The 27,148-nt window shown below is 37.1% G+C and overlaps 1 protein-coding gene across 6 annotated transcripts; it reads left to right on the top strand.

Moving 5' to 3' along the window:
* Positions 1-27,148, top strand: OCIAD1 (OCIA domain containing 1). 6 transcript variants are annotated; one of them, XM_082728388.1, is made up of 9 exons: positions 1-263; positions 1,554-1,616; positions 2,691-2,771; positions 10,295-10,348; positions 16,521-16,568; positions 17,528-17,663; positions 19,547-19,722; positions 23,786-23,938; positions 26,623-27,148. In XM_082728388.1, the coding sequence occupies exons 2-9, from the start codon at positions 1,559-1,561 to the stop codon at positions 26,658-26,660; spliced, it is 744 nt and encodes a 247-aa protein (XP_082584514.1). In that variant the 5' UTR covers positions 1-263; positions 1,554-1,558; the 3' UTR covers positions 26,661-27,148. The 6 variants fall into 6 exon arrangements, with proteins under 6 accessions (XP_082584514.1, XP_082584516.1, XP_082584518.1 ...); XM_082728389.1 differs by having other exon boundaries at positions 39-476; XM_082728390.1 differs by lacking the exon at positions 23,786-23,938 and having other exon boundaries at positions 35-263.

The following is a 27,148-nucleotide window of genomic DNA, read 5'->3' as shown; positions in this document are numbered from 1 at the left end:
TTTGGGTTCCGCAGGGAGGTCTTGACGTTATTTCCGCCCACAGGTGGCCATTGCTTCCGGGTCGCGGTCATTTTGAGCCCGTATTTGGGTGACTTCTTGGAGGCAGAGTGGCTGGCTGCTCCCCACCCCCAACTCTGCTGCGGTGCCGCGCGCCTGAGGGTTTCCGCGGGCTCTTCTTCCTCCTTGAGCCCTCTCGGGTCCCCTCGAGGCCTTCTGCCCCCGATCGCCTCGGCTCGCCGCGCGATCGCCGCTGTGGTCCGGAGGTGGGTGAGGAGACGCAATGAGCCTCCATTCCGCCCCCCACCTGGCCACTCACCGCCTCCGAGCGGCCAGCCGCTACCCTGCACCTTCCGCCATTTTCCCGCCTGCGAGAGTGGGCAGGTCGCCCGCTGGCTCTCGGGCTCCCGAGTGCGGGTGCCTGGGGGAGGCGAGGGGGTGATTTCGTGGTGACTGATGTGTGTCCCGGGGTGTTGCAGGTGGGAGACGCGGGGGTTGTGACTGTGCAGTGCGGGAATCAGCCTTTTTTTTTTTGTAGCATTAAGAGGTTAAAATTGTGTTGTTGAAGGGGCCTTGTCAGCCCCGTCGCTAGGGTTTCTAAGTAGGATGCTGTTGCGGAAAATAACGTTTCATAGGTAGTCTGTTTAGCAAGCTCCATCTGTCCAGGAGTTCATTTTACCCTTTCTGTTTATTTTTCCTGTACAAGGGATTGGCCTATAGTGGGCCCTCAGTGATGCTTTATTGAGTGAAATAGCCTCGGTTGCTATTCCCACCGTGTATGCCATTTCTCGTTTTTGTGTAAATGGCTTTTAAGATGGGAATTATCATGGTCCTGTGTGAACATTCTGTAAAATACGCAGTTATCCAGTCTGTTGGTCTCTTAAATCCTGAGATACGGGGTTAAAAAAAATAAGTAAATAACGTATGTTCTTGAAATTTTGCATTTTGAAATCATACATTCTGAGTCTCTAGAGAGCGAGGAAAGTTTGGAGGATGCAGAATTTGCTGTTAGCTTTAACGACAAGGGAGAAGGATATGACGTCTTTGTTATTCAGTTTTTGTGGAGTAGTGCTTTGTGGAAGAGGTTGTGGGTTTCCTGATGATTATTTCATTTTTTAAAAAAAGATGGAAGCCCAGAAATGAATTTTGAGGTGTTTCTCCTTCTAATTTGGGAAATCATCGTAATCTTTGTGCATATATTTGTGAAAGGACAACAAGATAGGTAGTGTGACATCACCAAGCTTCAGGAGGAGAGAGATGTGTATTTCTTTGGTACCATTTTATATCTTAATTTGACATAATCTGTTGATAATTAAAAAGGACCTATTCTTTTTCAGTTAAGGGACCTAAGATAGGTAATCAGATCCAAGTAAGTTAATAGGTCTGTTACATTTTTATTTAGGTCACTTTTTATTATGTCAGGTACTTCAGATGTAGTAGTGTCTAGTAAGTATTTGTTGCTTGTTTGGCCTGTAGACTGGTGATTTTACTATGCTGTGTCTTACTTGAGTTTGGTCTGTTGAATGATTTCTAATGCTGAAATGTTTTTGATGCAGGAAAAATGAATGGGAGAGCTGATTTTCAAGAGCCGAATGCAGAAGTTCCAAGACCAATTCCCCGTAACTATCAATTAAATATTTATAATTAGAAGCACTTTTTATGTATAAAAACTCACTGCCTTGAGTAGCTGCAACTGGCCTGGTTTAGGGGGTGTGTGACCTGTGCAATGGGACAGGGATTCATTCTAATGATCTGTTGCCATCTTGGAATTCTTTTTTTTTTTTTTTTTTTTTTTTTTAGGATTTATTTATTTATTTTAGAGAGAGAGAGAGAGAGAGCACGCATGCGGGTGTGCATGGTGGGAGGGGAAAAGGGAGTGAGAAGCCCAAGCCGACTTCCTGCTGAGTGTGGAGCTTGACATGGGGCTAGATCCCAGGATCCTGACTTCATGACCTGAGCCAAAACCAAGAGTCAGGACACTTAATTGGCTTTGCCACGCAGGCACCCCCATCTTGGAATTCTTAATAATTTGAGTAAATGGTTCCAAATTTTCATTTTGCACTGGACCAGCACATTATGTAGTCAGTCCTGACTAATAGTAGCACTGACTTCTCTTTGAAGTCAGTTTGCTTCAAGTTTATAAGCCCGTTGTTTAGAGACTCTTTTTTTTTTTTTTTAAGATTTTATTTGTCAGAGAGAGAGAGGGGGAGAGAGCGAGCACAGGCAGACAGAATGGCAGGCAGAGGCAGAGGGAGACGCAGGCTCCCTGCTGAGCAAGGAGCCTGATGTGGGACTCGATCCTAGGACGCTGGGATCATGACCTGAGCCGAAGGCAGCTACTTAACCAACTGAACCACCCAGGCGTCCCTGTTTAGAGACTCTTAACTGTAGGGAGCAATCTGAGGATTGCTGGAGGGGAGGTGGGTGGAGAGATGGGGTATGTGGGTGATGGACATTAAGGAGGACACTTAATGGAATGAGCACTGGGTGTTACATGCAGCTGATGAATCACTAAATTCTACCCCTGAAACTAAATAAGTTGAATTTAAATTTTAAAAAAAGTTTATGAGGCATTTGTTTCATTCATTTAAAAAAAATTGGATGTGTTTTGTTAATGTTGAGATTGAATTAAATTTTTAGGCTTAGCTTTTCCATGGGCATTTTAATGTTTGCCAATTTTCCTTGGTAAAAAGACATAGGGGCTGATTACATTCCAACAGAGGAAGAAAGAAGAGTCTTCGCAGAGTGCAACGATGAAAGCTTCTGGTTCAGATGTAAGTTAAGTTTTCTAATCAACAAAATTTCACCTTTAGTATCCAAAATTATTGTGACTTCGTATAGAAAAAATTGGCACACTTTTGGTGTAGTATGGTTACTGCTAAAAAAGATCGATTAAGGGAAACAAATTGTACATATTTAAAGTAATAATTTGTAGAACTTTATTCAAGACCATGAGTTAATTTTGTTGGTAACAGTAACAACTAGCATTTACTGAGTGTATGTGGATTATATAAAAACCACCCAATTAGATTGATAACTACTAGTCTCACCTTAAAAATGAAGAAATTGAAATTTAGAGATGTTAAATGAGCTATGAGTCATAATGTCTGGACTTAAAGCCAAGTCTGTCTGAGACAGAAGTGTGTGATTTTAACTCTTAGATTTCTGACTATTATAAAACCTAGTTAGTGTCCACTTTATATTGTGAAATACTGTTATGCTCCTGGGTCCTCATTTACAACTAGAGTCTTCATACATGAAGATTTTATTTTTTAAATACAGACAATGTTGAAAGCAGCATAAAATAGAATCTTTTTTTTTTTTTTTTTTAAAGATTTTATTTATTTATTTGACAGAGAGAGATCACAAGTAGCCAGAGAGGCAGGCAGAGAGAGAGAGAGGAGGAAGCAGGCTCCCTGCTAGGCAGAGAGCCTGATGCGGGACTCGATCCCAGGACCCCGAGATCATGACCTGAGCCGAAGGCAACGGCTTAACCCACTGAGCCACCCAGGCGCCCCTAGAATCTTATTTTTGAACAGAGTCCTGAAGTTGCTTCATCTGATTACTACAGTCCTTTCATATTATATATATATTTTTAAGATTTTATTTATTTTTGAGAGAGAGAGAGAACGTGGGAAAAGCAGATTGACTCCAGAACAGGGAACCTGAGGTAGGGTGCTGTGGGGCTTGATCCCAGGACTCTGGGATCATGACCTGAGCTGAAGCAGATGCTTAACCAACTGAGCCACCCAGGTGCCCCTCAGATAAAGTGATTCTAAAAAAAACAGTGGAATTTTAGAAAGGGAAGGGGCAACTTAAATAATTAAAGAATGATTGACATTTTTATCAGTTGGCCTGGTGTTTACAGTTTCAGTGCTTGGTAGATAAGTTTTATGAGACCTAGTCTTTGTCCTGAAGTAGATTTTTTGTTGTAATTGAGACAAAGCTAACACATGAAACACATGGAGAAAGATTAAATACATAATGGCAGTAGGAATTTTTAAAAGGGATAAATTAATTGGAGTTGATTTAACTAAAAAAGTCCTTATCAAACAAATGAGACTCAACAACTAATAGGACTTGAATTAAATAAAGTAGAATGGGGGTAGAAGAACATTTAGATAAAGGAAAAGTGAGCAAAGGCAGAATCTATGGTAACTTCATCTGAACTGGAGCCTTGAGGCTGAATTGATTGGAATGGGGTCTTTTGTTGGGGGTGGTAAATGAACACAATACCAAAAAGTTGAAGATTTGATTTATTACATATTTTCGGTTCTGTGCCCAAGGGATTGGTTTGCAGATTTTTAAAAGGGAGATGAGGTAGCAGTGTGCAGGATGGCTTAGAAGGGTAAGAGGTAACACTTTATGAAGTCTTACGAGCTTTTGGCAGTACCTCAGGCATGCAGTCACTGAGGTGTCATGGGAGTGTAGTGTCATTTGGACTACAGAAGATGGGATGGCATCTCTTTTAAAGGATAGATAACAGGATTTTAAAATAAACTGACAATAACGGTATTAACTTCAAGGTACCCATCTTAGGAGACTAACAATGACATTACAGATTAAAAGATATTTAGTCCGTAGGAGTTACTGTTTGAAGGAGGAATCTCGTTTGGACAGTCTTTCCTGGTGCAGCATATGATTATAGAAGATCTGTAAGCACCTAAAGAGCAAAGGTGTATGTGAGAAATTAGGGTTGGAGATATAGTTGTATTGGTGAATTCAAGGAGTTAAGTGTAGGAATAATTAATAAATAATGAGTAATCATTAATTATTAAATAATTAATAAATAATGAGTAAATCATTAAATAAATCATTATAAAGTAATGATTAATTAATAAGTGTAGGAATAAAAGCACAATATCTCTCATGTGGTTAATATGTAGGAATGGTAGGCAGAAGTTTGGGTGGCACCCCTGCGTAAGGCAACAGGTGGTGGTAAAATAATCAACAGAGACTGAAAAGAAAATAGGAGTTTCACATATAAGCTTGTGCATTTTATCTTCAGTTCAGATATTCAGAGACTTACAGAGCTTTCAAGCTAGAAAGAACCCGAGTAAGAATTAGATGATGATCACATCTGCGGGTGAGAACAATTCTTTTAGATCCGCAGTCGTCGTGGATCAGGGACCTGTAAAATGTTTTCATGGCCCATAGGCAATAATTTCTCAGGGAAGTCAGTTGTACTCTGGCAACAGATATTTTGTCTTTGTGGGTTGCCTAGAGTAGATAGATAGAATGGTCTATTTTCAAGTCTACTTTTGACACAATTAAGAAGACAAGTCTGGTGGATAGGGATTTGGGATCATTGTAATGTTGGGCTCATGGCCACGTAGATACTGTGGTGTCCGGATTAATTGCTGGCTGGTAAATTTAAGCTACTTGCTTTATAGGTTTAACATTCTAAATAGCTGTAACAGCATTATGCTAGAAGTGTGGAAGAGTAGCGATCAGTAGGTAGAGTACTCGTGTATGCCTATTAAAAGTAGGACGTGAAGTATATGAACAGTGGGAACCTCAGTAATTCTGTGTATCAAACAGATGAATCGTGGGGGCCTGGCTGGTTCAACCGGTAGAGCATGTGACTGTTGATCTTGGGGTTGTGAGTTCGAGCTTGACGTTGTATGTAGAGATTACTTAAAAATAAAATGTTTTAACAAACCAGATTAATCACAAGTTGGGAAGCATACCTCATTAGTTGTATTTCAGCTTGTTAGTTACATACCATATCGATTATGGGGAAATTACTGAATAGCTTATACTAGGACATGAGTATGTAATGGTTACTTTTTAAAGCAGATAGGCTAGGTGTTGCATGTTGCAGTAACATCAAGCATGGAAAACACAGAACCTTGGCTGTAACCATGGACAATAGGCAGTTCAACATAAGGTTATCAGGAGAACTATTAGTCATGTATTAGGACATTTTATACATTAATATTTGTGTCTTTGTATAAGGATATGCATGTTTATATATGCTAAATATGCAGTATGTGATGTTAACTTTATATCAATGAATTTATGGAATCCATGTTACTTTGGAGAGTATCATTTTATGTCCATTGATTTTTTTAAAAAGGCGTGGTGGAAGTAGGAATGAGTAGAAAAAGTACTTCCTAGGGTAATTTTTACACATTTTTTAAGATCTGTTAAATATAGTCCTCTTGGTTTAAAATTAGGTTTGATCTAGGTTCATTCTCTTTATGGTAACTTGTTTATTTCTACTTTAATCTACTTAATTTTAAAATACAACTATGAGGGGATCTTATTTCCAGGGCCCTTAAAATTGTCGTCTTATGCACTAACCACAAACTGGATATATCTGTGCCCATACGTAGAGGTAATGAAGGAATCTATTACATAAAGGGTAGTTTAATGTGTATTACATATAACAGTTCTCAACTTCGGGAATTAGTGAAAAAGTATATGAATTCATACCGGTTTTATGCATCATTTATAGATTTTGTGGATAATACACATGTGTACTATTGGTTCTCTTTCTTTTCTTCTCTCTCTCTCTTTTTTTTAAATTTTATTTTTAAGTAATTTCTACACCCAGCGTGAGGCTCAAACCCACAACCTCAAGATCAGGAGTTGCATACTCCACTAACTGAGAAAGCCAGGTGCTGTGCTGTACTGTCGGTTTCCCAATGAGATAGTATATTGATTGAGGAGTGTAGACTTTGGTGCCTGTCTGGATCCAGATCCCAGCTCCATCCATCATTTAGCTTTCATATTTTGGACAAGCACCTGATGCCTGTATACCTCAGTTTCCTTATCTATATGGGGATAATAACTGATTTCATAGGATTATTATGAGGATTGACTCAATTTATTTTGTAAGTGTTAAACTGTCTGTATTTGGCTATTTGTGCTACCGTGATTTTACAAAATAAATGTTTCAGTTGAACACAGTTACAAATTTAGATTAGCATTTTGTTACTGTAAGAGGAGAAGAGTTTAGGAATTTTAGGGTCCTCATATTGGATATGGTCAGGACTGGGGTCATAGTGCAAAAAAGCTTCTGGTCAGCAGTATTATTGGTTTGCATAAAGAAACATTTTAAAACAGACTTTGAGATAGGAGTCATACTGCAGTGGAAAAGGCTGTGGACCTGGCGGTCAGGAAACCTGGGTTTTAGACCCAGCTCTACCATAAACTATCCACCTGTGTTGCTTTTTTCCTTTTTTAAGAGATTTTATTTATTTGAGAGAGAGAGCAGAGCAAAAGAGAGTGAGCAGAAGTTGTGGGAAGAGGGAGAGGAAGAAGCAGACTCCCCACTGAGCAGGGAGCCTGACATGGGATTCCATGCCAGCACCTGGGGTCGTGAGCCAAAGCCGTCAAAGGCAGTCACTTAGCCGGCGGAGCCACCCAGGTGCCCCTGTCTTTGTTGCTTTTGAGCACATGACTTACTTTTTCCAATTATCAGTTTACTCTGGTTAAGATAAAGATTGGATAATCTCTGAAGTCTGTTTTGGTTTTACCATTCTCTTTTACGGTGACAAAATACATGAGACCAGATGTTAGTTCTAATCCGTTATCCATTATAGCACGAAAAGAAGTTAGAAATTTATATAAAGAGGTAGTAGTGAATGGCAGACCTAGTACTAGAATTTTAACCAAACTGTTACTCTCTGTATTATACCATCTTGGCCTAAGGACAAAGTGAGATGGCCGGCTGACTCAGTACGTTTTATCCTTGTGTGATTCTTCAGTGCTTCATGTTGCCATCCTTGAGTCAAGCTGAAGGGGGAAAATGATAACAAATTTTACTGACGCTGTAATGGAAAGAGACCTGTCCGCCAAAAAACCATTAAACGATAATTCATTAAGTATCTTAACCAACCAACCTTAAAGAACGTATTTTTCTAGCAAAAGTAAAATCCATTCGTAAGTAGTAGACAAAGGATTTAAACCTTAGGATTTCTGCAGATTGTGTCTGGACAGAGCTAATGCCCTAGTCCAAAATCAATGGATTTCAATCATGAGATCTTTAATAGTTCAGAGGTCTTAAATTACCTTAGTTTTTGAGTGCTCATGGGGTATAGACCAAAGTTGAGCAAACTATAGCCTAAGGGCCAAATCTGTTATTGTATGGCCATGAGGTAAGAATAGTTTCTACATTTTTATTTTTAGATGGTTGACAAAAATCAAGAGTTACAATATCTTGTTACATATGAAAATCACATTACATTTATATTTTTGCATCCATATGTTCATTTGTTTATTATTGCTCAATGCATTTGGTTATAATTGGCAGTTGAGTAGATGAGACAGACCTGTGGCCTGTGAAACCTATAATATTTACCATCTGGGTCTTTATAGAACATTTCCCAACCCCTGGTCTGAAACTATGCTCTCTAGTGTGGCAGCCACATGTGGCTAGTTAAATTTGAAATACTTTATAGCAGAAAAGATACAAAGTAAAATCAGCAAAAGGAAAGGAGTGTGGGTTCAAGTCCAAAGAAGACCAGGTAGACCAAGCAAGACTTCTAGGACTCTGCTAGTAGAGTCACACACCAGTGGACGTGATAATTTTCTCCAGCTGTGAGTTGTGATAATGTGAGTGAAGTGTTACCCACCAAGGACGCTCAGTAAAAAAGACTCAGTGCCCGGGGTTTTTACTGAGGGCTGGTCCCATGAGCTCAACCTAGCAAGTACCAAAAGTCCAGATTCTCAGAAGGAAAGCAGGTGTTCAGCATAAGCTATATTTGTATAAGTAGTTTAGGCACAGTGAGCCACTTACTCAGGTCAAGTTTTTTATCACTTGTAGAGAACTGTTTACTAGCCACGTTCCCACATCAGGCAAGGACATTGTAAGGAGGTCTTTTTAAGGATGGCAGTCTCAGGGTTCCTATTTTAAATCTTTTCTGCCTACTACCTAATGGGAAAACACGGATACAGACTACTGCCATCATCACAGAAAATTCTTTTGGACAGTGCTGGTGGAAAAAACAGTGATCTTTAATTATGAGCTTTTTGGAGATTATGATGGAGAGCTTTGGATTTTTCAGTCTGGGTTAATATGTGTACATATGTAGATTTTTAAAAATTAAATGTAGTTGACACTGTTGCCTTATGTAATATTTTCACTTAGTTTTGAGGAATACACTGGTTTAGAAGAAAAAACTATAGTATTTAAAATGTATTCTTGTGTATTCTTGCCCCCGTCACCGTGTAATTGTCGACAGGTATTTCTTGTGTTTTGGTTCATACCGTGTACTACAGAACTTAAAAGCTTGAGATAACGATATCAGACAGTTAGAATCTGGAATTGCCATTGAAGTAGCTGTATGGCCTTGAGCAAATTACTTAACCTTAACATCTCCGAGTTTCAATTTTCTTACCTTTAAAAGGGCAGTAATTAAAAAAAAAATAACTCTAGAGATACGTTAAAAGTAAATGAGAAAACGTATATAAGGCATTTAGCAGGGGCCATGGAATTTAGTACTTATTCAGTAGTGGCTCTTATTGTAATACTACTTCTTGCCTCTTATTAATTCCCTCTTACTCTAATTCAGAAATGACTTTTGGTCCCTATTTAGAATGTTGTCTTTATTGGTGATATTAATGAATGGCCCTTTTAAAGCCAAATCTAGATGGTTCTTGAGTTACATTGTTTAATATTTATAATATTTTCTTAAATTTAAATTTTTTCTTATATTTCTATGGATTGTATATAATACAGCTCTTAGTTTATTATTTCTTCTGATTGTATATAGTACAGCTCTTATTTTATTTTATTTTTTAAAAGATATTATTTATTCATTTGAGACCGAGAGAGAGGGAGAGCATGAGTAGGGGGAGGGGAAGAGGCTGAGGCCAAGGGAGAAGGAGAAACAGACTCCCTGCTGAGCCAGGAGCCCAACATGGGGCTCTATCCCAGGAGCCCCAGGACTCTGGGATCATGACCTGAGCCAAAGGCAGATGATTAACCATCTGAGCCACCCAGGTGCCCCTAAAATACAGCTTTTAAAAATGGAAAAATCTTATTTTTTTTTTTAGATTTTATTTATTTGAGAGAGAGAAAACGCCTGAGCAGCGAGGAGGGACAGAGGAAGAAGCAGACTCCCACTGAGCAGGGATCCCTATGTGGGGCTTGATCCCAGGACCCTGAGATCATGACCTGAGCTGAAGGCAAACGCTTAATCAGCTGAGCCAGATTTTTGTGCCCTGGAAAAATCTCTTGTAAAGATGTTCCTAGATAGTTGTACTGATGCATATTTATCCTAGTGATCTCAGATAATCTAAGTCTTTTCTTTTTGTTGATGTTGACAAGCTCTTTTTCTTCCTTTAGCTGTGCCTTTGGCTGCAACAAGTATGTTGATTACTCAAGGATTAATTAGTAAAGGTAAATATTTAAACTTCAGATTTATTTGGCATTTTGGATATCATTATGTTTTTATGTTTTCCTGATTTTTAGATAAAGTATAATAATGTCATATTAAACATGATCATTGGTATGTTTCTCCAACATTAGGAGAGTTGTGTCTCCATGGACCCCTGACTCATAAATAGACTTAAGAATTTGATGTCCTCTGACACTGTAGCAACATTCACAATCTACAAGAGCAAGAAAGTAACTAAAAACCTGCAGACTGTTTGCAGGGAGGTAGAGGAAAAAACCTGGTCTAAGAAGGCCACCATCACTATTACCTAGGATCTTATTAGAAATGCAAGTTCATGGGCCCTGTTCCAAAACTCCTTAATCAGAATCTCTGAGGTAGGGCCTAGGAATCTGTTCTAACAAGCTCCAGGTAATTCTTAATGCACTGGTTTAAAGATCAGTGGCTCTCTAGCTCCTTAAAACCAGAGTTTTATCTTATAGAAAGGGGGTTGGGGCCACTTTCTGTCCCTGATTCTGTTGGTGTGAATATTACAGTGCCTTCCTCCTACGTAACTAATTACACACACAACTGAAGCAGAAATTTCCTTTTATAAGTTGCAGATATATCGTGATAGAGCTGTTCTTGGATAGGGTGAATCCCACTGAAAATGTTAGAACTTCTAACTGAGGAGGCAGATTTTTCTTACAGCTAAAATCTTCCTGGATTTTTAGTCACCATTTGGTGATGATTTGACTTGTCATCAGTGGCACTTTATGCCTCTGTGATTTCATTTGCAAAAGTCATACCATGATCAACGACATTTTTCCAGAGGATTGTAATTGTCTGTAAGGTCTGAGCCTGGAGCCTTTACAGTAGAATTCAATAATCCATTTTTAATTTTTATTTTATTTTTAAAAGATTTTATTTATTTATTTTAGAGAGAGTTTGTGCATGCTGTGAGTGGAGAGGAGGGACAGAGGGAGGGGGGAAGAGAGAATCTTAAGCAGGTTCCACACCCAGCATTGAGCTCCACGTGGGTTTTGATCTCATGACCCTGAGATCATGACCTGAATGGAAACCAAGAGTCGGACACTTAACTAACTGAGCCACCCAGGTGCCCCTCCATTTTTTGGAAAGAATTGCTGAAAATGATTAACCTAATTTATGGATTAATGTTTATTGTATAATACAATAACTTTGTCAGAGTTGTTACTTCTAGGGTTTTGATAATTTGGAATAAAAATATAAAAAATACATTGATGTGCTATTCATATAACTATTTTCCAGGATTAAGGGATTTTGTTATTGTTAAGTTGTATTGAGGATTTGTTTTGGATGCAGTGTCTTAATAAAGTCAGTCTCAAAAAAAAAAAGAAAAGAAATTGGGAAGACTTTAGAAAAGGAATTCAGAATCCACCAAGACATTTTGCCTTTAATCAGAATGCCTAGCATTTTGTATGTGCTTTCATCCACAGTGTGTTATGTCATACTCAGCATAGTCTTAGCTGCTCTATCACTACTTGTTCTCTCTCTATTTTTTTTCCCCCAGAACATTTAAACATGCCCAGGTCTGTTGTAACTTGAGAACATAAAAAAGAAAAATCTTCCCTCATATCCCTTTCCAACTGTTCCCAGCTGTCTTGCATTTGAAGTCAAACTTCACAAATGAGCACTTCACTTTTTTCTTCTTCTTCTTCTTTTTTTTTTTTAAGATTTTATTGATTTATTTGACAAAGAGAAAGATAGTGAGAGAGGGAACATAAGCAGGGGATCGAGAGTAGGAGAAGCAGGCTTCCTGCTGAGCAGGGAGCCCGATGTGGGGCTCGGGCTCCATCCCAGGACCCTGCGATCATAACCTAAGCCGAAGGCAGACAGTTAACAACTGAGCCACCTAGGTGCCCCCAATTTTTACTTCTTTTAACCCATTACAATCTGTGTGAAAAGATTATGCATATGTTCTGACATTTACCAACACTTCAGAATATTACGAGGACAGCTTCCTTGTTGCCTAAATTCGATGGGCAGTTTTTGTTCCTGATGATTATACGACTTTAACCAATCTCTGGAATGGTTCTTTTCACCTGACTTCTGTGAAAGCACATTCTGATTTTTCTTCTGCCACTGGAAACTCCTCCATGTTTTCATGTGTTCTGAGTGTCTAATATGTATTACACACTGTTTTTGGCAGATAATACCAACAGACAAAATTCAAGAACTGCCAGTACTTAATATTTTAATGTGGGTTTTCATCCTCCACTTGTGTTCTTCAGAGTTCTGCTTTGCCTTTCAGTCTTCAGTCTGTGTAAACTATTACGGGAGTGCTAATGTGGGCTTTAGGACCCTCTATTGCTCTAAATCCCCGTGATTCTCCCTCACCTACATCTCTGCTCCAGAACCGTATTTTGCATATCTTCACATGAATGGCCCTTCTTACAGACTCTTCACAGTGACTTATTTCATCCCAAACTGAGTTCATTTGCCTCCAAACCAGTTTCTCTATTGTCCCCATGTCTGAATGGTGGACTCTTCATCTAGGAAACTAAGACGTTATCCTTAACCTCTGCCTCTTATTTGCCTTGCCCAATGAGTGTTCATTCTAGTCCAGCTCTTAAATATCTCCATAAACTGTCTACCTCCATCTGCCCCGCCAGCATAATTAATGCAGCCATCTGTTGCCAAGGGTATTGAATTAGCCGTCAACAAGTCTATTTGCCTCTATTCTTGCTACTTCCTCTTAGGAAACAGGCTATCTCTGGCACTGATCAGAGGGCAAAACTGTAAAAACTCTGAGAGCAAGAGAGAACATCTTGTTTACTGTTCTATTCCTACTTTCTAGTAGGTAATGTCTGTGTGTTGTAAGTGGTCTCTAACTATTTGGAGACAGAATGAAGGAACAGTTTTGAGTGAAGGTAGGTATCGATACTATCTTCCTTTTTCTCATGTCGGTTGTGTACCTGAAGCTAATAGCATTAACTTAGTTCGTATTTCATACACATGAAATCCTACAATTAAGTATTCCTCTGTATATCTTCCTTCAGAGTTATTGGATTCATCCAGTGGTATACTAGAGCTGGCTTGTACCACTTCCAGAAAGCTGATTGTTAAATTTTCAACAGCTTGGCAAGCCAGTGTTGAAATCATTGATAGCTTGAAATTGGTCATGGTGCAAGTATTTTCTCCATGGAAATCAACCGACATTCCAAATCAGCTTTTTATTTGGAGAGCTGGTTTTTCTAACACATACTAGATTCATCCACATTGTTGCATGTAATTGTAGATTATATATTCTGGTTGCCGTATAGTTTTCTGCCGTGTAAATACACCACAGCAGTGTATCCATCCTGTTGTACATTGGCAATTGGGTAATTTCCAGTTTTTTTTTTTTTAAGATTTTATTTATTTATTTGACAGAGAGAGATTACAAGTAGACAGAGAGTCAGGCAGAGAGAGAGAGAGAGAGAGAGGCAAGCAGGCTCCCTGCTGAGCAGAGAGCCCGATGCGGGACTCCATCCCAGGACGCTGAGATCATGACCTGAGCTGAAGGCAGCAGCTTAACCCACTGAGCCACCCAGGCGCCCCGGTAATTTCCAGTTTTGACTATTACAAATGGTTCTGCTATGAATACGGTACCTTTTGGTAGTCGTTTTGTTGGGTCATAGATCAGGTATATTTTCAGCTGTGGTGGATACTGTCGGACTTTCTAAATTGTTTGGACCATTGTACACTCACACCAATTTATTAGTAGAGTTCTGTTTGTGTCACATTATCGCCGTCACTTCCTCTTTTCGTGTCCTTTGAATTTTAGCCATTGTGGTGAGTGAATAGTTAAGACTGATTATGGTTTTAAGTTGTATCTTCCTAATGACTAATGAAGTTGGGGACCTTTTCTTTTGTTTATAGCTCACTTGAATATGTTCTTTTTTAGCGAAGAGTCTGTTCAGGTCTGTTGTCCATTTTTCATTGGATTGTCTTTTTCTGTTGATTTTGTGAGGTTTTCTGTATATTCTAGAAGTGAATTTTTTGTCAGATGTATGTCTTGTGATTATTTTTTCCCCTGATTAACTGTAGTTCTTAGTATGTAAAATAATTTACCATGTTTTTTATGATGAAGGCTTTATGCGCTCAACACCTTTGCCTAATAACAGACATGAGGAATCTCTAACGCTTTTTTCTATGAGCTTTATTTTTTCTTTCATACTTAAATTTTCAAGTCATTCGGAATCGTTTTGTTTTTTTGTTTTCTTAAGATTTTATTTATTTATGTCAGAGAGAGATCGGGAACACAAGCTCAGGGGAGCTGGGGAGGTAGAAGTAGGCCCTGCACTGAGCATGGAGCCCATTATGGGTCTCTATCCCAGAACACTGGGATTGTGACCCGAGCTGAAGGCAGACGATAACTGAGCCACCCAGGTGCCCCAGGAATTGTTTTTGAATATAAGCACATTTTGTTTTACTGTGCTTTGTTTTATTGAGCTTCCCAGATACTGTGGTTTTTACAAATCTAAGGTTTATGGCGACTCTGCTTTGAAGAAGTCTCATTGGTGCCATTTTTTCAACAGCATTTGTTCATTTTGTGTCTCTGTCACATTTTGGCAATTCTCACAGGAGATGTTCCCCTTATATATTTGTAATGGTGATCAGTGATTACAACAGCTCAGACAATGGTTAGAATTTCTTAGCAGTAAAATATTTATATACATTTTTTTAGACAGTATTATTGCATGTTTAATACAGGACAGCATAAACTTCTGTATGCACTGGGAAACAGAAAAATGCATTGAACTTATTTTATTGTGATTCTCCCTTTATTGTGGTGCTCTTGAACCGAACCTGCAGTATTTCTGAGGTACACTTATATTGTGTGAGGTGTAGGGTAAAGGTACATTTTTCTTCCCCCTTAGGGATATGGAGGTGACTGCTCACTATATTTTGAAAGAACTGTCTTTGTTCACTGCATGCACTGTTGCCTTTGTCATAAGTGACCGTGTATGGATCTGTTTCTTGACTCTTCTGGTTTTTGATGGGTTTATCTGTTCTGGCACTTACAACAGTCGTAGCTACTGTAGCTTTATTGTAGATCTCTGTATTTGGTACTCAGTTTTTCACTTCTGTTGTTTTTCAGTATTGCCTTGGTTCTCAGCTCTTTGTATTTCCACATGATTTTCAGAATAAGTTTTTCAACTTTTAGGAACACTTTGATTTTTAATTGGGGCTGGATTGAATTTATAGATGACTTTATGGACAGTCGTCATACTGGCAGTATTTGCAGTCTTCCCTTTATGGACATGAATGTATTATTTCTCTACTTAGCTTTCATTTCTCTCCGTGAGTTTCGTACTTTCCAGTGCACAAATCCTTCACATTTTTCATTAGATTGCTCCTGGATCTTTGATGTCTTTGGGTGCTATAATAAATTGTATCTTTGAAAAAGGTTTGGTTTGTTTGTTTTTCATATACAGGAAGTATAGTATTTTTTTTTTTTTATATTGACCTTGTATCAAGTGAGCCTGCTAATAAATTCACCTGTTCTGATAGCTTGTAGAGTCTTTTGGATTGTCTTCATATTTCTGTTGATGTTGAATTTACTTGGTTCTCTTTTTTATTTTTATTTATTTATTTTTAAAGATTTTATTTATTTGACAGAGATCATAAGTAGGCAGACAGGCAGGCAGAGAGGGGGAGGGATGCAGGCTCCTGCTGAGCAGAGAGACCGATGTGGGGCTCGATCCCAGGACCCTGGGATCATGACTTGAGCCAAAAGGCAGAGGCTTTAACCCACTGAGCCACCGAGGTGCCCCTGGTTCTCTTTTTTAAATAGCTGTAGCTTTTAGACTTCTCTGAGGTGATGGAAAGAGCTAATATAGTCAGGTAATAATACTTAAAGATAGTCTGCCCTGATTTTTCCTTTTATCTTTGTGGGTTGCCCAAGGCTGCTGAGTAATAGATGCATCTTTATATTGCTAAACTTTTTACTACTTGCTCACATTAGAAGAGATTAGAGTATGGCTCAGAGAAAATAGTTTTCTTGCATTTTTTAAATCATAATTTCTGTCATTTTCTTACATACTTTTAGCATAAACTTGGCATATGCCTATTTTATTTTAATAAAAGATAAGACATCTTAATTATCTTATCTAAATGTGTCTATCTCTAACAGTTAATATGACTCAGAAATATCTGTTCTTTTATCTTTAGGAATCCTTTCAAGTCATCCCAAATATGGTTCTATCCCTAAACTTATATGTAAGTATGGGCAACACTCATTTTCTTAGCTTTCTTGCCTGAGTAAAATTAGTTTTTACCAAATGTTTTATTTTGTCTAATTCATAACTGTTATTTGGTTATTTGTTTTGATATTTGTTTTGACCGGCTTATTTAAGCTTTTCATTAAATGGACTAGTCAACTACTTGGGCATTTTACTGTTAGCATTAAGAATTACAAGTTATTTGAAAGAGAATTTTTTTTCTTTTATAATGTAATAAAATTGCTACTTTTAAATAATTTGTAAAACTATATAGTATTTTAAAATAAATTCTTTGGAGGAAAGAAAATTGTCCAGCTGTGCGGAAATAGATTGTCTTTTAAAATTAAGTCTAACTTTTAAAAATCTCTTTACATTTTAAGATGTAAATAAGCATAATTTATCTAATGTTATAGTATGATTATAGGAAAGAAGCTAAATTGCTTTAAAAAAGAGCACCTGAGATTTTTTATGAATCTTTCCAGATTAGCCTCACTTACATATTGTAAATAAACACACAAGGCAACAGTAACATTTAGGTACACTTCATAATTTATTACTTTAAGGAATTTGTCGCACCTAGTTTTAAAAACAGTCTTATAAAATTAGCTGGACAAATAGTATGATTCCCATCTTACAGGAAAAGAAATGGCCTGAAATCCTTATGAGTAGACTAGAACTCTTAATTCCTATATCACATCTTTGCTGATTATATTAATAATGAGTAAAGTGGAATTTATATATCTTGGAGCAGTTTTATTTTGGATTATTCCTTTTGTGAAAGTGATCTATGTCTACAGAATCTTTCTGTGTACTCTGAATCTGATCTAATGTGATCTCAATTTTCCCATGTCAAGACCTATTTAAGATCACATTTCTTTAAAAAGTGTTTTTTTAGGAAAGATTTTTATTTAAATGGGCAAATTGAGTTACATTTTTTTGTTTGTTTTTACAAATAAGTTGCTTGTATCATGGGATACTTTGCTGGAAAGCTTTCTTACGTGAAAACTTGCCAAGAGAAGTTCAGAAATCTTGAGAATTCCCCTCTTGGAGAAGCTTTACGCTCAGGACAGGCACGGCGATCTTCACCATCTGGGTAGGCCAAATTCTAATTTTTATTGAAGGTTTTTAATTTTAGCTAAAAAAATTGTAACTGGTTACTGCCATAATTCAGGGCATGAAACAGTTGTGTAAGCTGAAGGACTATTGGGAACTTGCTGTTTGCAGCAAGCTAAAGCTATTTTGTTTTAAAAAGGGTAGTAAAATATGTCTACCTTTGTTTCATTTTTATTTATTTGTAGTTACTTATTTGAATAAATTCTTCACATAACTTGGGGCTTGAACTCAGGATCCCAAGATTAAGAGCCACCATGTTCTATCCAGCTGAGCAAGCCAGAAACCCCTACCTTTGTTTTATTTTTATTTATGTATTCATTTTTAAGATTTTATTTATTTACTTGAGAGAGAGAGAGCATGGGCTGGGTATGGGGAGAGGTAGAAGTAGGCTCCCAGCTGAACAGGGAGCCTGACATGGGGCTTGATCCCAGGACCCTGGGATCATGACCTGAACTGAAGACAGATGCTTAACTGACTGAGCCATACAGGCACCCCCCCCCTCCAGTCTTTGTTTTAAATATAGAGCTGCAGCCCGTTAGGAGTGCTTATACGAAGTAAAGGATTTTAATTTGGCAAATACCTTTGTTTACTAAATTTTGGACTTTTCTTTTGATTTCCCAGATTTTATCATCCCATTTCTTAAATTTCGACTTCTTTTTTTTTTTTTAAGATTTATTTATTTATTTATTTATTTGACACAGAGAGAGATAGATCACAGGTAGGCAGAGAGGCAGGCAGAGAGAGAGGGAGAAGCAGGCTCCCTGCTGAGCAGAGAGCCGGATGGCGGGGCTCAATCCCAGGACCCTGGGATCATGACCTGAGCCGAAGGCAGAGGTTTTAACCCACTGAGCCACTCAGGTGCTCCCTTAAACTTTCAACTTCTTAATCCTTCTGTTTAAATTAGGGAAATTATTTTAAATATGTTCTCCAAAGTTTTGTTTCAATTATATAAGTATAAATGAATGAATCTGTCCATCTGGATAATGTAATTAAGTAGATGTAATACCTAAATTGTTATAAATGGTAAACCCTATGAAAGCTAGTATTACTTATATATCTGCTTTAACAAAATAGTGTTTATGGCCTGCTAGCTGTGGAAGTAACTTCCCTAAATGTGGAACTGGATATATTTTCTAAATTTAAATACTTTTTTCTTTCCAAGGACCTTTTTTTTTTTTTAAGATTTATTTATTATTTTGGAGAGAGAGCGAGCATGTGCCAGTGAGCGGGGCTAGGTACAGAGGAGAAGGAGAGGGAGGGGGAAAAAGTCTCAAGCATGGGGCTCAATTCCATGACCTTGACTGAGATCGTGACCTGAGTCAGGTGGTTAACTGAACGAGCCACTTAGGCACCCCTCCAAGGACTTTAAACACATTAAAATGATCTCTAAAGTGGGGTGCCTGGGTGACAGAGTTGGATAAGCACCTGATTCTTGATTTCAGCTCAAGTCATGATCTAGGGTCATGAAATTGAGCCCTACATTAGAGCCCATCTTAGTGGGGAGTCTGCTTGAGATTTTCTTCCGCCCTCTGCCCCTCCTTCCACCCGCTCACGCACATTCTTTCTCTCTCAAATATTTTTTTTTAAGAATGGTCTCTGAAGCTTGGGAATTAGAAAATTGGATATACATTTCTCTTATGTATTAAGAGTGGTGTTTTTAAGTTGTATATTGTATAAATGGGTCAAAACTTATTTGTAATGTTTTTGTGGCAGAGAGAAACAGACTTCATTTTACTGTTATAGATAACCGTGTAAAAATTACATAATTTCTTAGAAAGTAAGATAAGTAGCTTCATACTTAAACACATTTTTTTTTTAGGATATAGGCAATAATTTGTATTTCTTATACAATATGATTTACAGGCACTATTCTCAGAAGTCAAAATATGACTCAAATTTGAGTGGTCATTCATCCTTTGTGACGTCTCCAGCAGCAGACAACATAGAAAAAGAGATGCTTCCTCATTATGAGCCAATTCCATTCAGTGCTTCTATGAATGAATCTACTCCCACTGGTATTACTGATCATGTTGCCCAAGGTAGAAACTTCTCTTGAAATGAGTTTCAGCATTATATGGTCCAACGTATGTATAAACTTTATTTGATGACCTTTTCTGCTGGATATCACCTGTATGTTCCACCATCAGCTTAAACTCATCATGTTTGTTCTTCTGATTGTTCATTCATTCAACATTTTTTGATATCCAGTAGGTATCAGGCACTCAACTAGGCATGAAAGAAGTATAGATGAGTAAGACCTGGTTCTTGTTCTTGAGAAACTCTCAGACTGTTAGAAGATATAGAAATATAAGGAAAAATTACCAGTATGTCCCATTAATCAAAAATACTAACAAAGTTTAGTGATTATTGCAAAGAAGTGGTAAATTGGGCCACAGGGAGGCTTCAGAGAGGTTACAGTTGTTAGGCTGGTCTTAAAGGCTTTCATCTTCTTTGTCTGTAATGTGAGAAAAACAATAATTACCTGCCTTACAGAACTCTTGTCAAGTGAGAAAATCCATGTGAAAATGCTTTGTGAAGTTTGTGTAAATGCTAGCTTTGAAGATCGCAGAATGTAAGTGAAACAACATCAAATTTGGATTAAGGCCTGGATTTGAATGATTGAAATTTGCTAGTGGGACTTTAGGCAAGTAACTTTGTGATCCCTTCAGTTCCTTGATCTCTGGAATGGAGCGATAATCCCTCTTAAAGAACTTCGGGAATGAGATGAAATGAGACTGCCACGTCATAGGCTCTTAACAGATGTTCACTTCCTTTTGTTTTGTTTCAATCTAATTTGCGGTGAAAAGTGAAGAATCAGGAAGTACAGGTTTTGCAGTTCCTTATCTAAAAATCCTAAAATCCAAAAAACTTTGAAAACCACAAAGCTATATTTTTAATTTTTTTTATTATTTATTTTCCTGATATGTGGCTAGACCTCATGACCCCAAGATCAAGCGTCACATGCTCTTCCGACTGAGCCAGTCAGCCACCCCTACAAAGCTTTTTTTATAATTAAACTGGTGATGAAATCTAACTTAAGTCATTTCAAACCCTGACCATATCATCTTTATCTTAATATGATGTGTCTTGCATTTTGTTGTACAAAATATTAATGTTTGGGGTTATGCGTTGCTGCTTCAAACATCTGACTCTATGGTTAAGTGACACATTAACAAGCTATATACTATGATATCTTTCTAAAATCTGAGAAACTGAATTCTGAAACATTTCTGACTACCAAGTTTTAGATAAGGGATTACGGATAGATTATTCTTTGAAAACATTTGCTTTAATGCAAATACCGTAAGCCAGTAACTATGAGGAACAAAGAAGGTTAAAGGAACACTTTCGCTGCTTGGGATAGAAATTTGGATCTCTGCGTAGGTTAAAGGGAGGGAGGGGAAAAGGTGGGAAGGGAGAAGTTGAGTATAGGTCAAGTAATGTTGCAGAAGTTGTAGAAGGGCTTCCAGGTAGGTTAGAACATAAAGTAGCCACTAAATATATGTGGCCATTTAACTTAATTAAAATTAAATCAGATTGAAAATTCAATTCCTCAGTTGCTTTGTAGCATTTTAGTTGTTCAGTAGCCACGTGTGCTAGTGGCTGCTCCCTTGGAATGGGTAGCTACAGAACATTTTCATCATTACAGAAAATGGTATTGGACAGCGTTGCTTAAGAGCAGGTTGGGGTGGGGACAGTAAGTATCAACATTTTGGAAGAGAAGAAACAGGAGAGAATGGAAGTTAAAGTAATTAAAGACATTCTTAAGTGGATGAAAGGTATTGAAGAGCCTTGATTCTCCCCCGCCAGGGCTTGGAAACAAAGACCTCTTAGTCAGAGAGAAGGAGGTGGGCAAGTTAGAGAATGGTGAGGATTTATCTTCACAGGCAGCTGTTACTTCTCATTGCAGCTCTCATTTTCCTAGTCTCTCAAGTTCAAATCCATTCTACTCGTGTTCTAGCCATGCATCATTCCCTTGTAATGACTTCCATCTTTCCTTCCATTGGCACTAGAAAATTCCATACTGTGTTGTACAATTCCTTTTCCAAATAAAAGCAGACAGACATAAAAACCTTTTGGTATCTGCCCACAGACTGCAGCAAGGCCCATATTTTAATATATTTTATGTCCTTGAGAGTAGCTGTCTATCCATCCATTGCTCTGCTTTCTCAGTCCCTTCTCTAAATCGAGTTTGCCACTCTGACCGCTCTCCACATGGGCCAGTCGTAGCCGCCTCTGCTTTGCCCCCGCTGCTGTCTTCCCTTGCCGGGACGTTCTCCCCCCTTGTTAAAGTCCTCTTTGCCCTATTTGATTCTGCTTGCTTGTCCTAGGAGTTGATAGAGTTACTAATCTTTCAAAGTAGAAAGCACTCTTCCGTTGCTGTTAGACTTATCATAGATCGTTTATTACGGTCAGATTCAGATCATTGCTGTTTTATATTTTATTCCTTCCAGCTCTTCATAACCTTCCCAAAGTAGTAAGTCATGCTCCCTGTACAATGCAGAATATTTTCATTGGGCTTTGTAAGTGGAAGAAATTCTCCTTAATCTTCTGATCTATGTTTCCATTATTTGTCACAGAATTTTAGAACAAACAAGTATTTTCTTTTCAGTGAGAAAAAGTTTTAGACCTGGAAGGAACTTAAGAGATAGATCATCTAGTTAAATGTCTGTATTTCACAACTGAGAAAACCAAGATTCAAAGAAGTTTAGTGATTTGCCCAAGGACATTCACTGATTGCTGGCAATGTGAGAATAAGAACTTGTAGTTCCTAACTAGTAATCTAGTGCACACTGTCTCCTTCAGAATCTTAAAAATATCATTTATGGTAAAGGGCAAGGAGTTTAATAATTACTCATTAATGGTGAAATACAGGTGCTTTTTAAACCCAGTATAAGGTTATAATATTTTTCTTTACATTCTTTTTTAGCAAAAATTTAGTTTTCAAGAATGGTATAATATCTAGATTAATATTTAAAGCCTTTTGCTTTGTATCAGTGCAGTATACTTGTAGCAAAATAAAAGATTATGCTTGAAAACATTTAAAGTGTAGTTATGTTGATTTGAAAATTCTGATTATTCACTGGGACCTTACTGCAGAGTTCCAAAATACCACTTACAAGAAACTGCTTTTTAAAAAATTATTTTAATTAATGATTATATTAATAAAATGATATGACCAATTTGTATATGAGAACCTTTTTAAAAATTACTTCTGGAGTGGTGTGTAAGACTTTGTAAGTTAATTAGCTGTTGACTCGATGTTATGTTAGCATTAGTTCATTTCTTTTAAAATGTTTATATGATTTTTTTTGCTGGTTATACATTCTGTAAACTATGTTTAATATTTGCTCCTGTCATCTAATAGCAAGAGTAACCACTCCCCTATTTTTACATCAGTATTTAACTCTTTGATGATATATATACGTTGCCACCTTGACTTTTTTTGGGAGAGATAAAGAATAGATGCTGTTTCCCTGGCCAAAATGATCATTGCCACTTTTTTCTGCCACAGTATTGCTCCATTAGACCTGAGTAAAAATGATGCATATCGTGATCAAAGACTATGTTTTATACTTTTCAAGAGCTATTTCCAAGTGTTTTTGTTTAAATATAAAGATAGCATTTTTAAAAAAATAGCTGTTCATGTATAGATTATGGTTATAGGAATGTTCAACTATGTAAAATATTACTAAGTAAATTATATGCATTGTCAAATTTTAATTGTCACTAGTAGGATAAATTTTTTGTATAATTTTAATTGTACAAACAGTGCAAATAATTTTCCAGTTTAAAACAGTAGTATTTTAGTGAGAATAAATTGAACTGGTATATATTATGAAATCCATTCTTCTGGCCATGGTTACTTTTTAATTTTTTTATGTGGATTTTAAACTTTAGAAATAAAAGTTTAAAAGTGTAAGAAGGTTTTTGTTTTGTAATTATCTTGCGGAAAACATAGTACCTTTGGAATGGTGGTAATAATTTGACTATTTTACTTTATTCTGTTTTTATTGTAGGTAAGAAGCATTTAGAAAATTTAGTTGATTTGGGTTTATTCAAATCCTTTTATCACCATTTATTAACTGTTTGTTGTTTTAGGACCTGATCCCTACCCTGAAGAAAGTCCTAAGAAAAAAAATATTACATATGAGGAATTAAGGACTAAGAACAGAGAGTCATATGAAGTAACTTTAACACATAAGACTGACCCCTCAGTCAGGCCTATACAGGAAAGAATGCCAAAAAAAGAAGGTATGATAGTTTAGTCTGAATCACTTTACTCTTTAGGCTTGGGAACTGCAGCATTAGTTAAAAATATTAATGATACTAATACGTGATTTAATTCCGCACGCAATTAACAAAAATAACTTTTTTTAAAAAAAAGTATAGTTCTGTCACAGTTATTAGTCTTCCTTTTCTAAGTTGTTCCAAAGACCGTTTTGTGTTAAAAAATAATAAGGTCCAAATAGTGGTATGAATTAAGACAGTAAGACTAGTTTTAATATGCTGTAGAAATTCTAAATCCTTATGAATGTTTTCTCTTATCAGAAATCACCTTGGGACTTAATAAGTGGTTGTTTTTTTTTTTTTTTTTTAAGATTTTATTTATTTTTTGACAGACAGAAATCACAAGTAGGCAGAGAGAGAGGGGGAAGCAGGCTCCCCGCTGAGCAGAGAGCCCGACGCGGGGCTCGATCCCTGAGCCGAAGGCAGAGGCTTTAACCCACTGAGCCACCCAGGCGCCCCTTAATAAGTGTTTTTTAAATGATGCATCGAATGCATAAAACCAGATCTGGTTGCCTGAAATTTATAACAGGCTGTAATGCCACTTCAAGCAGAATGACAGAATCATGATCGAATAATGAAATTGATTTTCTTACATGTTTTGTGAAATTGAAATAGAAGTTATATGCATCATAAACCACCTTTTAGGGCACTTCTGAAAGACTTTGACCTTTTTTTGAGTAGTACTTTTGCTCTATAATTAATTATAAATTTAAAAATCATAGCTTGTTTTCATTCCTTCTGGAGCAGCTGTACATTAGCCAAAATAAATTTTCTGAAATAAGTTTACTCCTAATGGAAGAAGACATTTTGAACAGGGGTTTGTACCTATATCAGTTAGAATTTTATGACATTTTTGAAGAATTTTAGAGTGTCATTAAGGTTTTCTATTTATTACTTTAAAAAAGAAAAGAAGGAAAGAAAAGATCCTTGATAGCTTCTTGAGAGCCCTATGCCACAAAGAATGCAAAAATACAGTAAAACTCTGAGTATTTTTTATTAGGATTGTTCTTTTAGAACCAATTTTATTTCTGTTTAGTGGTTGCTTCATTTAGAATTCTGTTTTCCTAATCATGGGTAATACTGCTGTCCTATTATTGTAAAAAATCCAGCTTTAAAATAGATTTATAATAAATACCTGTTAATGTTTATCATTAGAAAAAAACTTGTAGCATAATCATTTTGCATTCAGTGGCCATTATTTTGTAATATGTAAAGACTTACTGGTACTTTTTTCTGAATTTGAGGATTTAGACTGTAAGCTCCATGAGGGCAGGCAGTAGCATTTCTCTCATTTTTGTAATCTTTTCTATTGTATGTCTGCACAGTATAGGGCGCACTGATGTATCAGTGCATATGAAGTGTTTCGGTCGGGCCTCAATAATAAAGGTTTACAAAAGGAAATAAGGTAGATCTTTGGGATTTGCTGGATTTTGACATTTGTGGTTTTGACTGAACAACCCTGAAGCTCTGTTACATGACACAGTAATGTGGAATAATTCTTTTCTTTGTAAGAAGAAAATGGATTTTTTGGCATGTGCTCTATATAATTTCAAGAAAAAAACAGTTACAAAATAGTTTGGGTGATTTTTTAGAATGTTCTTTTTTAGAATCTAGACAGGAAATTTGACGTTAGTACAGTGTATCTTCCTTTGGTCAGAAAGTATCACTTAAAGTTTTCACCTTAGTTTGTGTAGATTATGTTTGTTGACATTTACCTAAATTAGAAATGAAGACAGAAATTTCAAAAAGGCAAGCATATTATCAATTAGCCATCAGGCAGTGACAGCACCATATATCATAAATTCTAGAAGCCTGCCTTGTGCTCATGATGGAATGAAGGCCAGGGGAAGGTGCAATTATAGGGAAAAGGTATGTAATCTGAGTATAATAACGCAGTAGTTTGACTTAGACTTCCTGAAAGAATCTTGGGGGGAGGGGTCCCTCGTCCCTACTTTGAGAATGGCTGCTTTACGTGGTTATGAATACTCGAGTCTTTGAAGCATCGTCGTCCACAGAGGAAGGCTATGTAGAAGGGAGGCTGAGAGCAAAAGAGTAGAGAAGACAAAGGAGCTTATTACAAAATGTAGTTTCATGTAAAATGCAGGAATATTGGAAACCATTTCCTTCTTGTATATAGTATTGCAGTTCATGGGGGAGAGGAATGAATTAACCACAGCGTGAAGACGTGATCATTTGTTACTCATTTTTTTGTGGAAAACAAAATTCAAGTGTTTGTTATTATTTTTTATTTCGTGGTAATTTTTTTGTATGTGCTGAAGTATATACCACACTTAGTATGGTAAAGTTGTGAAGGTGTCCTCGCTTTGGACCTAAGTAGACCTTTGTGCAGAGTTTGGCTCTGTTTGCTTTATTAGGTTTGTACCTTGGGCAAGTTACTAATCTGTTTTCTCCCCCTTCGAATGGGGATGGTTATTATGAGGATCAAATATTGATGTAAAGTTCTTGGTAGAGTGCATTATTATTTATGTCCAACCTTCAGTTCACAAAAGTGTAGCTAGCCCCTTTCTCTCATGCGCATTTATTGAAAGTGAGACCGAAACGTAATTTGCATCATAGTAGCAGCCTTGAAATAGTATCTTTCACTTGTTAATATTTGGAATCATCGATTATTTGTGCTTTTTTCCTAGTCAAAGTAAACAAGTATGGAGATACTTGGGATGAGTGAAAAATTGCATCATTGGACCTACTGAAGGCGTTTCAATATCCAGCTTCATCTAGGTGGTCATGAAAATCTGCATGTCTTGAGCCCAGCAGCAGTCTTCATAAACACATTTAAAGCTAGAACCTGGGTTCTTGTGGTTTGGCTTATTAAAATGATGTTTAAAAACACAGATCTTAATGTGAATGTTGTGTGGCTGTATTCTTGAGGAACTGTTTGAATGATGGTATTATACTAGAATCACATACAGTTTGTGAAATTGTTTAAGTTACAGGGTAAGGATACTCTCTTAAGAAACTGTAAAGAGATTGTCTGCTCTGGGATCAGCATATATGAAAATACATACCTGCATGTTGAATTGGGGTGGGTGGGGGGAGCAAGCATCATTTTAAGTGTTAAGCTTTACATCCAGAAATTATTAAAAAGCCTTTCTCCAGTGTTTGCTGTATTCACTTATTAATGTTTATGGTGAATAAAACATAAAGGAACATGCA

Source organism: Mustela nivalis, assembly GCF_964662115.1.
Source record: "Mustela nivalis genome assembly, chromosome: 4".
NCBI classification, from domain to species: domain Eukaryota; kingdom Metazoa; phylum Chordata; class Mammalia; order Carnivora; family Mustelidae; genus Mustela; species Mustela nivalis.
The sequence above is the reverse complement of the archived record's forward strand: the minus strand, read 5'-3'. Positions and strand labels throughout refer to the sequence as shown.